A 15,149-nucleotide genomic window follows, 5' to 3' on the forward strand; every position below is an offset into this window, starting at 1 on the left:
TGACTCCTGAAGTCATCTGGGGAACTCCTCTCAATCAGATGACCCGGAGATTGACTGTGGTTGACTGGATCCTAAGAGGACCTGTGACCTGATGAGGGACATATCCTCCATGTGCAATTTGGCATTGAGGAGGTAAAACTCCCACCATGTGGCAGGTGAGCATTCATTCATTCTGCTGATAGACTGAAATAAACATAAAACACACTGAATATAAAACTCATTGAAGATTTAAAAAAATGCTGGCAAAAACACACTGAATGTAAAACACACTGAACATGAAGCACTGAGCATTGAGCTTGAATTCAAAACATACTGTGGAGCACACATGGCCCTAACACACACTGAATGGAAAAACCTAGTGAATGTGAAACACATGAATGTGAGTCATAAGCGTTTGGTCTGGTCAGATGTAGAGGTCATCTTTGAGTGCTGCTGCTTTCTTGATCCAGTTGTCTTTCTGTCTTTGCAGTGCAGCTTTTCTTTCATTTGTGTTTTTTTATAGGGCTGTCAAAAATAATGTGTTAATTGCGTTAATTAATTTATGTAATTAATCTCATTAAAATTTTGAACACAGTTTAACGCATGCACATTATGACAAGCCTCAGCTCTGCCAGCAGGGGGCGGTAGTGCACCCGCATGGAATGCAAGCTGTCTGCAAGCTGCCAGCAACTGAAGAAGAAGAACAAGCCTCACTTCAGCGTCGGCTCCAATGACGTATCCGCTCGTCCATGCTTCACATGTACGCGTTTCCGCTTCCGCTTTGGAGTGTCCGCGCACCACCGATGCGCACGCACTTTCTCCCACACTACAATCTGGCTGCTGCGCGGACGTCCGCGAATCGGTCCGCGCGGACCCTAGCAGACAGGAGTTCATGACGATATTTACGTCACGCGGACCAACGCGCAACGCACACCCATGCGGACATGTGAAGCTGGACGGGCAGCAGACAGGAGGCAGAGGAGGCCTGGCATCAATTCATTTATCAAAACAGAGGAAGAAAGCAATATGGAGGGAGATAAGCCGGCTGGCCCCATGGATTCTACTTGTTTGATTAAAAAAATGTTGAAGCAGTTTTCTGATTTCCACACAAAAAGGAACACTGGCTAAGAATGCCCTGTTGAATTGTGCAAGAAAAAAGTGTGGTATCTGTTAGTTTTACTTTTCTTGTGGTACTACATTTTAGGGGTGGGACGAGACACAAATTCCACGAGACGAGATGTCTCATGAGATTGAGTCCACGAGATCGAGACGAGACGAGGCTGTACACTGCGCCCGAGGCGGCCGCCGAGTTCGCCTATTCCCGTTCAAACCACGGCGCACAAACGATGTCATGACTGCATTTGCACTTCATGCCACTAGGTGTGCTGTTTGCATGTTCAACCTTATTTTACACAGACACCACAGAGGAAGAAGGGCGCCGCAGCCGCTGCAGGCTCTCTCTGCATGCTGTTAGAAAAAGAGCGTGAGCCGGCAAGACGTGGTAAAATGTTCATTGATGCGATGCAACGTTTTTTCAATAAAAGAGAAGAACTGAACAATCGTTTCCACACATTTTCTTTACGTCGTATCAATTAAACTGCATCACAAGTAGCTTGTGTACTCAAAAGACCAAGATTCCTTGCGGATAGAACATGCGCAGAACAGTATTTCATGTCCCTTTCGACCGGGTTTTTAAATATGAATATGAGCATATTCAGGGTTTTGCACGTGTTTATATGGCTGTGCGCCATGTAATGTATTATTCCGTCAATATTCCAGTTAATTAAGAGTTATTGCCTGCATATAAACGTACTTAATCTCGCGGCATTCGATCTCGCGAGATCTCGCGGCATTTCGATCTTGCGAGATCTCGTCCCATCCCTACTACATTTGTTACAAACCTAAAAATGTAACTCCTGCCAAAAGCCAACTTTAGAGGGACTGCAGAGGAAGCACTGCACACACACAGACATTATGTTATGGTGTGCATGTTTTAGTTTTTTGAATATTTATTTGGAGCCTTAAATATGAAACATATCATGTGTTAAACATATATAATCACGTCCTGTCGTTTTTTTGTTAATGCAATACAGGAAAAAAAAGGGTATATTTCAGACATAGTTGGAAATTGTGATTATTTGTGATTAATCATGATTAATTAATTTGTAAGCTGTGATTAATCTGTTTAAAAAATTTTAATCATTTGACAGCCCTAGTTTTTTTAATGTTTTTTCATTTCATTCAGCTTTGACGGAGCAGCTGACTGTGAACAGCACGCACACACACACATGCTTCAAGCTGCATGTTCAACATTTTGCTACTTCCTCCTTTGAGGCAGAGAGGAAGGCAGAGTTTATAGACAGAGTTGGTCAGTAAGAGTCACTAAGTCAACAGTATGAATGTACATATGTGCAGAGAAGGCGTGTCTGACTGACCTGTCTTGGTGGAGTTTTGTCTGGAGGAGGGACCTGAAGTGGAGTTCCAGCCAGACCAAGAAGCCTGATCAGGAGTGGTCACACATTGTTCTTTCTTTGTGATGGCTGGAAGAAGGAGCCATGGAAGAGGAAAGATCACAACCTCAACTGACTGTAATTTTTTTTTTGTTTCATTTTTCAACCTTGCAATTATTTTTGGTTCATCAATGGAATTTTGAAGTGGTGAAATAAACACCATTTTATCAATCAATCAAACTTTATTTGTACAGCACTTTTTCATATTTATGAAAACATCGCAAAGTGCTGAACAGTAAAAACAGTATAAAAACAAAAGAATAAAAACTGCACCATCAGTTAGTATACACTACACACACACACACACACACACACACACACACGTTTGTACTTATATCGTTGTGAGGACACTCATTGACATAATGCATTTCCTAGCCCCTTACCCTAACCCGAACCATCAAAAATAAATGCCTAACCCTAACCTATGCCCTAAACCTAACCTAAACCCAATGGTAACCCTAAATCAAAAACCAAGTCTGAACCCTCAAAAAGGCCAAAAAAGGCCTTTTGAAAAGTGAGGACCGGCAAAAAATGTCCTCACTTTGCAAAAATGTTCTCACTCTGTTGGTGAAATACGAATTTTGGTCCTTACTTTTGGGTATGTACAAGAACACACACGCACACACACAGACACACACACACACACACACACACAAACAGACACACTCCCAAATTTTATGCAATACCCCCTCTCGACTACGCCATACTGTTTTCGAAATGTTTTGTGGAAGGAACCCCGTCAGAAGTGCTTCGGGTGTACCTTTGCTTAAACTGTTATTGATCAAGCTACTTGGTTGTCTGTTGTTTCTTTTAGCAGTCTCATCAAAATGTTCAAGAAGTCACCATCAATGTATTGCCTGTCGTCAGGATAGTTTATTTCCTCCTGAAGACAGATGAATGCTTTCTCTGTAACACGACACAAAGTGTAACATGTGGTGTTGAACTCTTCACTCAACTATACATTTATTGAGAAAAGGTACAGCAAGTAATTTTAAAAATTGGGCAAAAGGTATGACATCTCAACAGTTTTAAAGTCATAAATTTCATTGTGTACATCAAAATTAAATTAAATCCAAAAGGATGTAATCAAATCAAAACTGTGAGTCAGTGTAGATGATGAAATGTTCTCTCATGAATTGTTATGAATTGTGTGTGTGTGTGTGTGTGTGTGTGTGTGTGTGTGTGTGTCTGTGCGCGCGTGTGTCTGTGCGCGCGTGTGTGTGAGTGAGCGAATGTGTGCGTTGCATTTCTGCATCTTTTTTTTTTTTATGAGATGTCAAACATGACCTCAAAGGAAGTCTCCTTCTGTCAGCTTTACCACTTGACTTCAGTAAACACACTTTCAGTTTGTACATTCAGCTGTTGTGGGTTGAGCTGCAGCCGAGGGGGGTGTGTGTGTGTGGCAGTGTCAGCTCCCTGTGCCACATGACAGAAGACCAGCTCACCTATTGCAAATTACAGAGTAACAAGAACGAAATTCATGTGCTTAAAGGTGCTGTAGGCAGGATTACCTTCGCAAGATGGCGATTTGAAACCCTGAGTCGTGCCCACCTCGGGGTGCCGAGCGGGGCCGGCAGTGTCGCTGCCGCCTGCGCCGGCGGGTTGATTCACCTGTAACCTTTTCACAGCGGGCCTGGGGTCAAAGCCTTTTTTTAAGAACTACAGTAGAAACAGACAGTGTCCTCCGGGGAGTTTTGATGATGTTATGTCCGATGAGGCAGGTAAATATGCGGGCCTGGACTTCCTCGTGTGCGTTCACGAGAAACAGAGCTTTAAAGCGGCGCCCCCTCGACCAATCAGGATAGAGCCTCATGGGCTCTTCTGATTGGTCAAAGATACCTGGAGTGGTCGAGATTCCTTTTCAGCTCAGAACAGAGACAGATGGAAACGCTGCGCCCTCGCGGTAGTGCAATTATGCTACACTCCTAAAGGATTATCAATGGATACTCTAACATTTAATCCAAAGAAAACACAGAAAAATTAGCAATGACTAGCAAAATCCTGCCTACAGCATCTTTAATTGGTTGAGTCAGTCCAGATTACTTCTTAAATACGTTGCATTAATTAAACTAAATAAATCTAAAATGCCAACAGTAATGTAAACAAAATGAATCAGTTTCAGGCTAAAGGCCCTTGGGTTTCTGCAGCAAGGGCTTAGAGATGCACAGGTCCAAAGTCTCCTGTGTGTCAGGGTTTCTGAAAGAGACGGAAAAAAGATGCAGTGTCACAAGTGGATTACAGCTGTGTAGGATAGGGAAAAGTTGCCAAACAATGAGAATTGTATTCCAGATAGTAGTAAGCTGAATTATAAGGTTTTGGGAGAGTACAGGAAGACCATGAACTGGACAGAAAAAATCAGAGAAGGAAAGATAGAAGAAAGAAAGTGGAGTGGTGATTTGACTGATGCCAGGTCACACAACACAAACTGCTTCAAAATTAATTATATTTCATAATTAATACAGACCCACATGTAACTGACTGGGTTATGTGAAAAAAAATGGAAAAAAAATCTAGGTAAATGTGCTTACGTCACGTGACCCCGGACTCCGGTTGATTTACAGGCGAACCGTGACTGGAACGTGTTGGTGAGTGGTAATATTTTGATGTTCGGTCTTAAATGACGATCATGGATCCAAGTAAACGGCCAAAGAAGCCATCAGGTGCCCAGTTTAGAAAAAGAAGAAAAGCAGAAGAGGAGAAACGTCAAAAGATAAAGGTATGCAGATTTTTATGAGTGATGTGATTGACATTATAGGCGACAGGCCAGTTATTAGCCTTTGCTGATATGTTGCTCAGCTACAGAAGATGACTGTATGTGGTATTTAGTTTTGCTGAACTACCAACTATTGGAATTGATGCATCATGTCATGCAATTAATTTCACCCAGAGGCAACCTAATATAGTTTGTGTTTCAAATGCAACAAGAAGTGCAAATTCACACAGACATCCTGACTGTGGACTTTTTTTATTCTTATATGCTATATGCTGAGTTCAACAACTTCTAACATAAATTGACATGGCATTTTGTAAGCTTCATGTGAGATGGCTTTTTAGATTATTTGCAGTGTGTCATGCTTAGCTAATAGAGTGTTGACAAATGTTAATAAAATGTGCATTATGGTCATTTTAATTGGGTAACTGATGCATATGGGATGAAATTCAGGGGCCATTCTGAAATATTTTGGGGGTTGAGCAGCCGCTGACAGACATGGTCCTGGAGTCTGATGAGGAGCCATCCACCTCCTCAGCCACAAGTTATTTGCAGGACTCCTCAGGTGTGCGTGTGTGTGTGTGTGTGTGTGTGTGTGTGTGTGTGTGTGTGTGTGTGTGTGTGTGTGTGTGAGAGAGAGAGAGAGAGAGAGAGAGGGAGAGACAGAGTGGATTGTGTATGTGTTGTTTTTGCATTTTTTAAAACTTTCATAAACACTGTAAATGCTGTGAGTAACATGTTGTCACACCCTGTACTTCTGCAGCCAATTGGGGGCCCTCAGGAGCCTGTTTTGTTTCTCCCTTTTGTGCAGGTGAGTAGGGTCCAGCTATTGTCTCTCTAGGCCACCGTAGTGTCTCTCAAAGTGGGCGTGTTTTGGAGTGGCGTGTTTTGTACGCTGCAGCCGCCTCACTTCCGTTGCCCCCGTCACAGTGGGCGTGTTTTGTAGGGCCTGCGGTCTGCAGCTGGATTTACTCGGTGCAGGTGGGCGGCACTGAGGTGGTGTGATGGAAGCCAGGGGCTGGGCTAATCTCTGGGATCAGGTTCAATGCTTCCAGGAGTGGTGGCCACTTCCGATGAGGAGGACTATTCAAGGAAGACCTCAGTCCCCACTGCAGTGCTGGATCGTAGCACCTCTTGAGTTAGGGGGTGTAATGGTTTTGTTTTTCCTGTGTGGATATTTTTCCCACTTACCCCATGTCTTTTGCCTCCTCTGCCTGCCGACAGCCCAGCCGGAGATCCTTCCGCCCTTGATCACTCGCCTCATTGTCACCTGCCTCCGTCTGCACTCTGCCTGTTCTGAAGACCGGCCCTCCATGCCCGGATCACTCTGCCCCTCTCCAGCCTCTCGACCCAGCTTCTCCCTTCCCCAAGGACTCTGTTCGACCCGGATCTGCCCGAACCTCAAATAAACCTGGCTTATTATTCACAACCCTTCTGCGCTTGAGCCTCTGTTAGCCCCACACAACATGTAAACTAATGACAATACAATTTGTCTTAATTAGAAATGCCTCAATTAGAAATCCCACCAAATCCTGTGCCTGAGCTTGAGCCTCTGTCTGCTGATCCCGCTAATTGGCCTTCAGTTCTGACTGACAGAATTTGGAGACAGCCGGTTTGTAGAGGACCAAGTGAGGTACCTGGTGACTTTGCTTTCCCCAGGATGGAGTTGGATGGAAGAAGCTGTCATTGGCAGTATTTTACAAAGACATTGGTTAATGGTGACAAGATTTCCAGGAGCTGGTTTGTCTATTCTGAGAGAAAGAAAAAAAAACAGCCTTTTCTGTTTTTGCTGCAAACTCTTTTCTAAGAGGGCAATTAATTTAACAAGTCCAGACCTGACAGACTGGAAACATGCAAGTTTTTTGCTCATCTCTCACGACAACAGTCTAGAACACATCAACTCCATGAAAGTATGGAAAGAACTGGCAGTCAGGATAAAAAGCGGAAAACAACTGATAACCAGGAGGTGGCACTTCTAGAGGCTGCTAGAGTGCTGACCCGTTTGACTGCGATTGTGCAGTCTCTGACATTTAGAAATTTGGCACTAAGGGGAAGTACAGAAACACTGTTCACACCATCTAATGGCAACTTCCTCAAAGAGGTTGAACTGATGGCACAGTTTGACCCAATAATGATAGAGCACCTTAACCAGGTCCAGAAAAGGACCTCTGGTAAGACCAGCTACCTCAACTACAGCATACAGAACGAACTAGTTAATTTGATGAGCAACAGGATCATTTTTGAAATGGTAAATGAGATCAAGCAGGCCAAATATTTCTCCATTATTCTTGATTGCACACCAGACATCAGCCACACCGAACAGCTGTCAGTTGTAATTCGTTTGGTGTCACTGACAGAGGAGAATCCCTGCATAAAGGAACATTTCATGGGTTTTTATGGAGGTAGAGGAATCGTTGATTCCTCCAGGACTGCATTTTGCCTCTCTGATTCTAAAGAGACTCGAGGAGCTTAAAGTTCCTTTTGAGGACTGCAGAGGACAGGCTTATGACATCGGGGCCAACATGAAGGGGAAAATCTAAGGTGTTCAAACCAGGCTTCTACCAATTAATCCAAAAGCTCTTTTTGTGCCATGTGAGGCTCATACCCTGAATTTGGTTGTGGCTGATTTTTCTAAGGCATCCAGTTATGCCATGAACTATTTTGGCATCTTACTCAAGCTTTTCACCCTGTTTTCAGCCTCCACTCAGAGATGGGCCATACTGAAAAAAACATGTGGGCATCACTTTGAAGATGTGGACTGACACAAAGTGGGAAAGTACAGTGAAGAGTATTGAGCCCCTGAGATATCAGGCAGCTGCTGTGAGAGACAGGACAGAACAGTCCTCATTCCTCCTCACTCCTCAGGGCTGCAGTCTGGCCCTATAAACGTCTGATCGACAACATTTAGCCAAACAGATGGATATTCTTCTTTAAGAATATTAACATATTAACATTTTCAGGGTGCAGTTGAGACCTTTGAGAGCTCACAATATCTCCTGCTGTTGAAAAAACTCGTTTGCTAGGAACTGAGGTGGCAGGAACTGCAAGGTATGCTTTTGCTATTGGTGCAAGCATGGAGTAAATGTGTGACTTCCCTTTCCACCACTTGAGTGGGCAGCTGGTGAGTGGGACACTTTTTCTTGTACATGATGATCTCTTGTTCCACTGACCATTTGTCCTCTGCTTACTGGGTCTGGGGGGAAGTGAAAGTGTCTCCGAAAAGGTCCTCAAGCGCTGTCCTCTTCGTGGGAGGCTGGTCCAGCTCAGCTCTGTATTTGTGTGTCTCCTCTTGTTCTCCATGTGGGGCGCTGTCACTGCTGGCACTGGCTGCTCCTGCTGTGCTCCTCTCTTCCTCCACATCAGAGGTTGGTCTCTGCATAGAACAGAAAAAGAAAATGCAGGACATTAGTACAACAAAATATGAACACATTTTTCATTTAATTACTGGCTGAGCACTACGTAATTTAAAAAATATTACAAAAAGCTACATATGTGTCTGATCAATTATTATTGGTGTTATAATATGCTGCTCAATGAAAATCTAGAATTGTGTGATGTGTAAAATACCTGATTCTGCTGTAGCTGTAGTGCTGTCTCCCTCAACCATTCAAAAACAGCCTCACGCTGGTCCTCAGGAACATGTGCCAGACCTTTAAATGTGGGATCGAGCGCAGCACTCTCCAGAAGATACTCAGAAACATCTCCAGTGTACTGTCTTGAAGTTTTTGCAGGATTGGCCTTTTTCATTGCAGCCACTGTCGTTGAGTCCTCTGCAATATGGGCCATGCTCTGTTTTATCATGTGGGTCAGGGGTAATATCAGTGACAGTGTTGGGTTTTTCTCATCACTCTGGACTTTACTGACTGTTTTGAGATGACTGAGTAGCTTGACAATATCCTCTGCATCAGTGATCTCACTGCCATCCATTTTGTCGATGTCACTGTACCACGTGCTGTGTCGCAGCTCTGGGCAGATTAGAGCTGCAGTCACAGCTGCATGCTGCTCCGGGGAACGGTCAAGCATTTCTACTGAACTATTCCACTGGGTGCAAACATCCTTCACAAGTTTATGAGGTGGCAATCCAAGCAGTTTTTGCTTGAATGTTTTCAGTTGTTTCCAGTTGCTCAACTCTGTTTAGTTGACATCATATCATCTTCTGGCTGTGGCAGATGCTTATTTTAGTTCTTTCCATAGTTTTACAAGTTTATATTTTACATTTTAAGATTGCCCTCTTTCCATTGAGTAGTAGGCACAATGAATTTCAGCTGGGTCGGAAAATGTTTTATTTGTTAGATTTAATTATTTACAAGATGAGTTTCCTTGTTGCTATAAAATTTTCTCTGGAATGCCATGTGAAGTACAGATCAAACGTAATTTGAAATTATTTGTCAAGACCTCTGATCTAATCCAGGTCTTATTGCAACCCAAAAGGCATACGGTGTTAATTTACTGTTCCAGTCATTCTTCTTATTGTTATGATGAGCTGCAGTTTATCTTCTGGTGCTACTGAACCAGGCTGGCCATCGGGAGGTTCGGGAGGTTTCCCGAACAGCCAGTCTATTCCGGGCCGGTGGCCAGAAATTTTTTGGTAACACTTTATTTGAAGCCCCCCCTGTATAACACATTATAAGTACCGTACTGGCCCGAATATAAGACGACTCCGATTATAACACGACCCCTATTTTTCAAAGATCATTTTGTGAAAAAAAAAATGCTGAAGACAATAAGGTCACTCATAAAACAACTTTTTATTATACAATTATTACAAACTCAAAACCTCACAACTGAGATAACATTTCACAAGATATAAAATGAAAAATTATTACTACAGTATTGAATAAAAAAAATATTCTCTTTCTCAAAACTAGAAATTGGCACTCAGAGAGCGCAGACATCCGCCACAGCTCAAATCAGTCACCAACAACAATAAGAACACCATATATAATCGAACATTTTTCGAGCCCCTTTGTTCCAGATGATCCGCCATTTTTCATCAGATCATTTGATCTCAGGTAATGCTTCCTTTTACAGTACGGTAATTACCATGTATTAACATGGTAATTGCAAGGTAAGTACCATGTAATAAGGAGAAGTTACTGTAAAATTACCATGTAATTACAGGGTAACTATGTTGCTAATTACCTAGTACTTTTAGAGTAATTACCAAGCCAATTCCAGGCAAATACCAAGTAACTACCTGGTAGTAAGTGTTAATTACTGGGTAATTATAAATATATAGCAACTATGTCGGTAATTGCCAAGTACTTACTAAGTAATTGCTAAGTAATTACCATGTAATCATTGGGAAATGTAGACTTTTTACTAGGTACTGCTAGGTGTGTATGCTATGTATTTCCCTATTAGTCAAGTGTTTTTTATTACTTACCTGGTAACTTCTTAGTATTTTCCAGTAACTACAACATTTACCTGGTAATTACGGTTGAACTGTAGACTACTGCAAAAGGAAGTGAGGCATGTTTCCACGCTATTACTTGGTAAATACTTATTCATTACCCAGGAACTGCAAAAATACCTACCTGGAAATTACATAGTTATTAAAGTGGATTTGTACTGTAAAAGGAAGTGAGGTCTGTTTCCATGTTATTACCTGGTAATTACTCATTTGTTACCCAGTAAATAGAAAAATATCTACCTGGAACATAGCGTACACACCTAGCAGTACCTAGTAATACCTAGTAAAAAGTCTACATTTCCCAATGATTACATGGTAATTACTTAGCAATTACTTAGTAAGTACTTGCCAATTACCGACATAGTTGCTATATATTTATAATTACCCAGTAATTAATACTTACTACCAGGTAGTTACTTGGTATTTGCCTGGAATTGGCTTGGTAATTACTCTAAAAGTACTAAGTAATTAGCAACATAGTTACCCTGTAATTACATGGTAATTTTACAGTAACTTCTCCTTATTACATGGTACTTACCTTGCAATTACCATGTTAATACATGGTAATTACCGTACTGTAAAAGGAGCGTTACCTGATCTCATGTCATCACTCCACTTGCTCTCTGGTCAGTGATACTTTGGCTCCATCTAGCGGCGCGGATGCGTATTGACCATCTACCGTAAGTCCGCGATTATAACACGACCCCACTTTTGAAGATGCAATTTCTGGAAAAAAACATCGTCTTATATTCGGGCCAATACGGTACATTTATAAAGCATTTATAAAGTAATGCCATTATAACATGTGGAGCTATAGTTATAAACATTCATAGATGATCACAATGCCAGGACCTAACCCTAACACTAACCCTAATCCTATGCTGTATAGTGCTGTATAGTGAGTTATAAAGCATTGTGATCATGTATAAGTGTTTATAACTACTTATAATGTGTTATACTGGGTGCTTAAAGTGCTACCAATTATTTTTTTTCCTTCTTGTTGTACAGTAGTTTGTTTGGTTTAACCTAAACGCAGCCGTGGCTGACCGCATGTCAGCAAGCACAGACTGGATTAATGATCTACCGTATTTATAATCGAACAGCCTATGTTCCTCTCTTCTGTACTGGGCCATTGAAACTTTCTGTCAGTTGCCTTACACTCCGTGCTCCGTGCATGTGGGGGGGGGGGGGGGGGGGGGCTGAATTTCAAGCACACTCCACCTGTGTACTGAACATAAACTTCCGTTATACACATCCTGAGTATTTCTTTGAAAACACGTGACCTGACAGAAACCGAAAGCATGAACAGTGTTTTGAAACATCAGGCAAGTTAGGCGTTGGCTTCAAACTCAACCAGACATCAACAGCTTCACAGCTTTACACTTTTCATCTCAGTGAGAACAATTCATTGCTTATGGCTTTTTGGGTAGGACTGTCATTTACCTTTCTGTTTTTTAATGTGTTCATCATTTTTTTTGAAAATGTTCAAATGTTGTGGAAATTGATGATTTTCTGCTTGTGTAAATTTTCATTTATTTAAATTATTTAGTCATTCAAGAAACGCAATCAAGAGTCTCCAACTTCTCTACGTAAGTCAATTTATATTTCACAGACTCCGAAATTCACACACTAATTACACAATTTTAGTAGAAACGTGTTATGCAGATCTGTTTGTCTTGACAGTTCTTGATGAAGCGTGGAGGGACGTACCATGGGGGTGAGTAATTGGGGTGGGGTGGAAAACCTCAACAACAAGAAACATTTGGAGCTTCTTTTGACATTTGGCACAAAGTTCATTCTTCATCCTATTGAATCTTCTTTTTGAACAGGGAGAAAAAGAAAGACTTTGATTATGTGAGAAATTTTAAGCCTCATTCAGAGGCTCAACATCTCAGAGTTCTGCTGCATGGACCACCAGGCTCTGGAAAGTCCAGCTTCATCAATTCTGTTGACAGCGCTCTGCGAGGAAGGATTTCAACTCGAGCTTTGGCAGCAACTAATGATGGCAGCTTCAGCTTCACTCAGGAAGTACGAAGAGGTTTTCAGTAATTGTGTACTACTCATGATTCATGTCATAATAATAATAATAATAATAATAATAATAATATGTACACAATAAAATGTTTGGAATTTTCTTCAACCTAAAGACAGAACAGCTACTTTTACTACAATTAACAACAGAGTGTCAAATAGAGAAACTGAGCAGCTGAAATGTGACCTCAGGCTAACGCCCCATGCTGACGTTGTTAACACTTGTTTCAACTTGCAGTTCAGAAGTTATAAAATCCAGACAGAAAAGCCTGGGACCTTTTATCCCCTTGTCTTCAGTGACACCATGGGTATTGAGAAGGGCTCTGGGAGAGGAGTTGATTTGGAAAATATCAAACTGATCCTGAAAGGACACGTCAAAGATGGATGCAAGGTACGTATGAAAAAATGTCTATAAACTCAATATTGGGTCATATATATTTAGCATTTTCAAAGCAATGTTTGCACATAATTCTGGAATTTTTATTTGGAAATCAATTTTTGCCATCCCTTATAAAAAAAATAAAATCTGAATGAAAAATGCAACTTTTTGAAGTAAAGTAATATCTTTGAAGTTTATCAAGATTCTTACGTAAAAGTAACAGAATTTCAACATGGATCGAAGCATTTGGTTAGAAAGACAATTGCACCGTTCAGCAAAATCAGACATTAAACATGAACTTTCGTTCCCACAATATCACATATTATAACCTACCTGAGTCACAGTTTGACTCCTGCCTCCATTCATAAAAAAAAATTCATAAAACAACGTAATGCACAAACATACCAAACCTGCATTCTAAGTTTTAATATGATAAAGTAAATCTTCGTTTTTTTGTTTGTTTTTTTTTTCAGCTCCTTCCTGGCAGTATCCCAACTGGATCCTACAACAATGAAAATCCGACCACCAATGACAAAGTTCATGTTCTGGTTTGTGTTGTTGATGCCTCCACAGCAAACCCGGTGGAGGATGTGTCTGTTAACAAGATAAAGGAGGTCAGAGAAGAAGCCCGGAAATTGGGTTCGTGTATCCAGCAGTTTTACAACTGTTCATTTGATTTTTTTGTGCACAATTAGAAGACACATGGAACCTGGCAGATTAATATTCAACCAGCAATGTAATTCACAACATCTGAAAGCAACTGTTGTATATTGTGTCTGTATTTAACGTTTCTTAAAAGAGGAGCAAATCCGCTCAACCTTAAGTAGATCAGCTGTTTTTATTGTGGTGAGATTCATTTCCTCAGCTGCTATGTGACTTTTACTTCCTGAATGCATTCATGCTCTGTGCTGTACACCAAGCTAATGTTCCCAATCAGCTGACAGATGACTCTATATGTTGTTATGACAAATTGAAAATTATTTTCTGTTATATTTGTCTATGTTTGGCAAGTTTCCCTACCAACCCATCCCACTATGTGGTATCATATTTAAATATTTGCTGGTGGCAGCTCAATGCTCCATGCAGTCACTCCAGTGAAAGCAAGAGACAGAGTCACTTAGAGTTTCAAATTTAAAACTGCAGCCAAACCTGTGAGGAAAACTGACTGCATTGAGTTGTTTTGTCTTTCCTTGCAGGGATTCCCCAAATAGCTGTCCTCACCAAAGTTGATAAAGCCTGTCCTGAGGTCCAAAAAGATATCAGGAATGTCTACAAGAGCAAGACCCTGAAAGAGAAGGTAAGAAATAATTTTTTGACGAGTCCAAATATTGATGCATCATCTGTTCCAGTGATTTAGAAAATGAAAATGCACTTGTAGCAAAAGAATAATATCTTGATTTTTTTTAAATCAGTTTTTCTTTCTTGTTGTTTTGTTGAAACATAGGTGGATCAACTGAGTGTGACTGTAGGGTTTCCACTGAACTGCATCTTCCTGGTGAAGAACTACAGCGAAGAAACCAAAACAGATGAGGACACTGATACACTGATGCTGGACACAATGAGAAAGATCATCGACTACGGAGAAGACTTCCTGAATGACACCTTTCCTCCTATGGACACTGACTAACCTGGCAGTGATTCCATGTTCAAGTTCCCTTTGCAACCAGTCATGACTGCACTGTGCTGTACTCCGCTTTGTTTGTTTTGGAATTTAAAATATTGAAAGACTCTGTTCCTACATATTGTTTTTAACCCCTTTTCTGTTGTTGAAGTTTGCCATTGAGGCCAGACTTTGTGTTTCTGTTCTTGTTTATTTTGATAGTTAACTTTTGACATTGAGAGAATAGTTTGGATTTTTGGTTTATTTTTAGTAGCTCTTACTCTCGCTTCAAGTATTTTTAATTGCCCCTTATTTGATCACGCATTACTGTAAATAAAATATTCCCTTTGTCTCTGAAAACATTTTGGCGTGGCAATGTTAGTAGGTCAGTGGTTCTCAACCTTTTTTCAGTGAGACACACCCTGTGAACAATTTTTTCATTCATGTACCATCTCATCAGGCCTGTGCAGTTGTGGTTATTAATGAAATTAAGTATAGCTGTAGGTTCCTGATCAATGAAGCCCAAG

At 41.1% G+C, this 15,149-nt stretch overlaps 2 protein-coding genes across 2 annotated transcripts in view; one reads left to right on the forward strand and one right to left on the reverse strand.

Annotated features, from left to right (window-relative positions):
- The window catches only part of LOC115403855 (interferon-induced protein 44-like), a 66,611-nt gene that overhangs the window by 21,267 nt on the left and 30,195 nt on the right, over positions 1-15,149 (reverse strand). The window lies entirely within an intron of this gene.
- Positions 11,943-14,978, forward strand: LOC115403864 (interferon-induced protein 44-like). The gene is made up of 8 exons (XM_030112893.1): positions 11,943-12,038; positions 12,162-12,201; positions 12,296-12,329; positions 12,442-12,640; positions 12,882-13,034; positions 13,496-13,661; positions 14,219-14,319; positions 14,467-14,978. Exons 1-8 carry the CDS (start codon positions 12,027-12,029, stop codon positions 14,647-14,649), a joined length of 888 nt encoding a protein of 295 aa, XP_029968753.1. The 5' UTR covers positions 11,943-12,026; the 3' UTR covers positions 14,650-14,978.

Source organism: Salarias fasciatus, chromosome 17 (assembly GCF_902148845.1).
Source record: "Salarias fasciatus chromosome 17, fSalaFa1.1, whole genome shotgun sequence".
Lineage (NCBI taxonomy): Eukaryota > Metazoa > Chordata > Actinopteri > Blenniiformes > Blenniidae > Salarias > Salarias fasciatus.

What these genes read in the sequence shown, in the direction of transcription:
- LOC115403864 (XM_030112893.1), top strand. An exon ending in TGGAGGGACGTACCATGGGG is followed by an intron (nt 12,330 to 12,441) that starts GTGAGTAATTGG and finishes CTTTTTGAACAG; the next exon opens with GGAGAAAAAGAAAGACTTTG. An exon ending in GCTTCAGCTTCACTCAGGAA is followed by an intron (nt 12,641 to 12,881) that starts GTACGAAGAGGT and finishes TTCAACTTGCAG; the next exon opens with TTCAGAAGTTATAAAATCCA.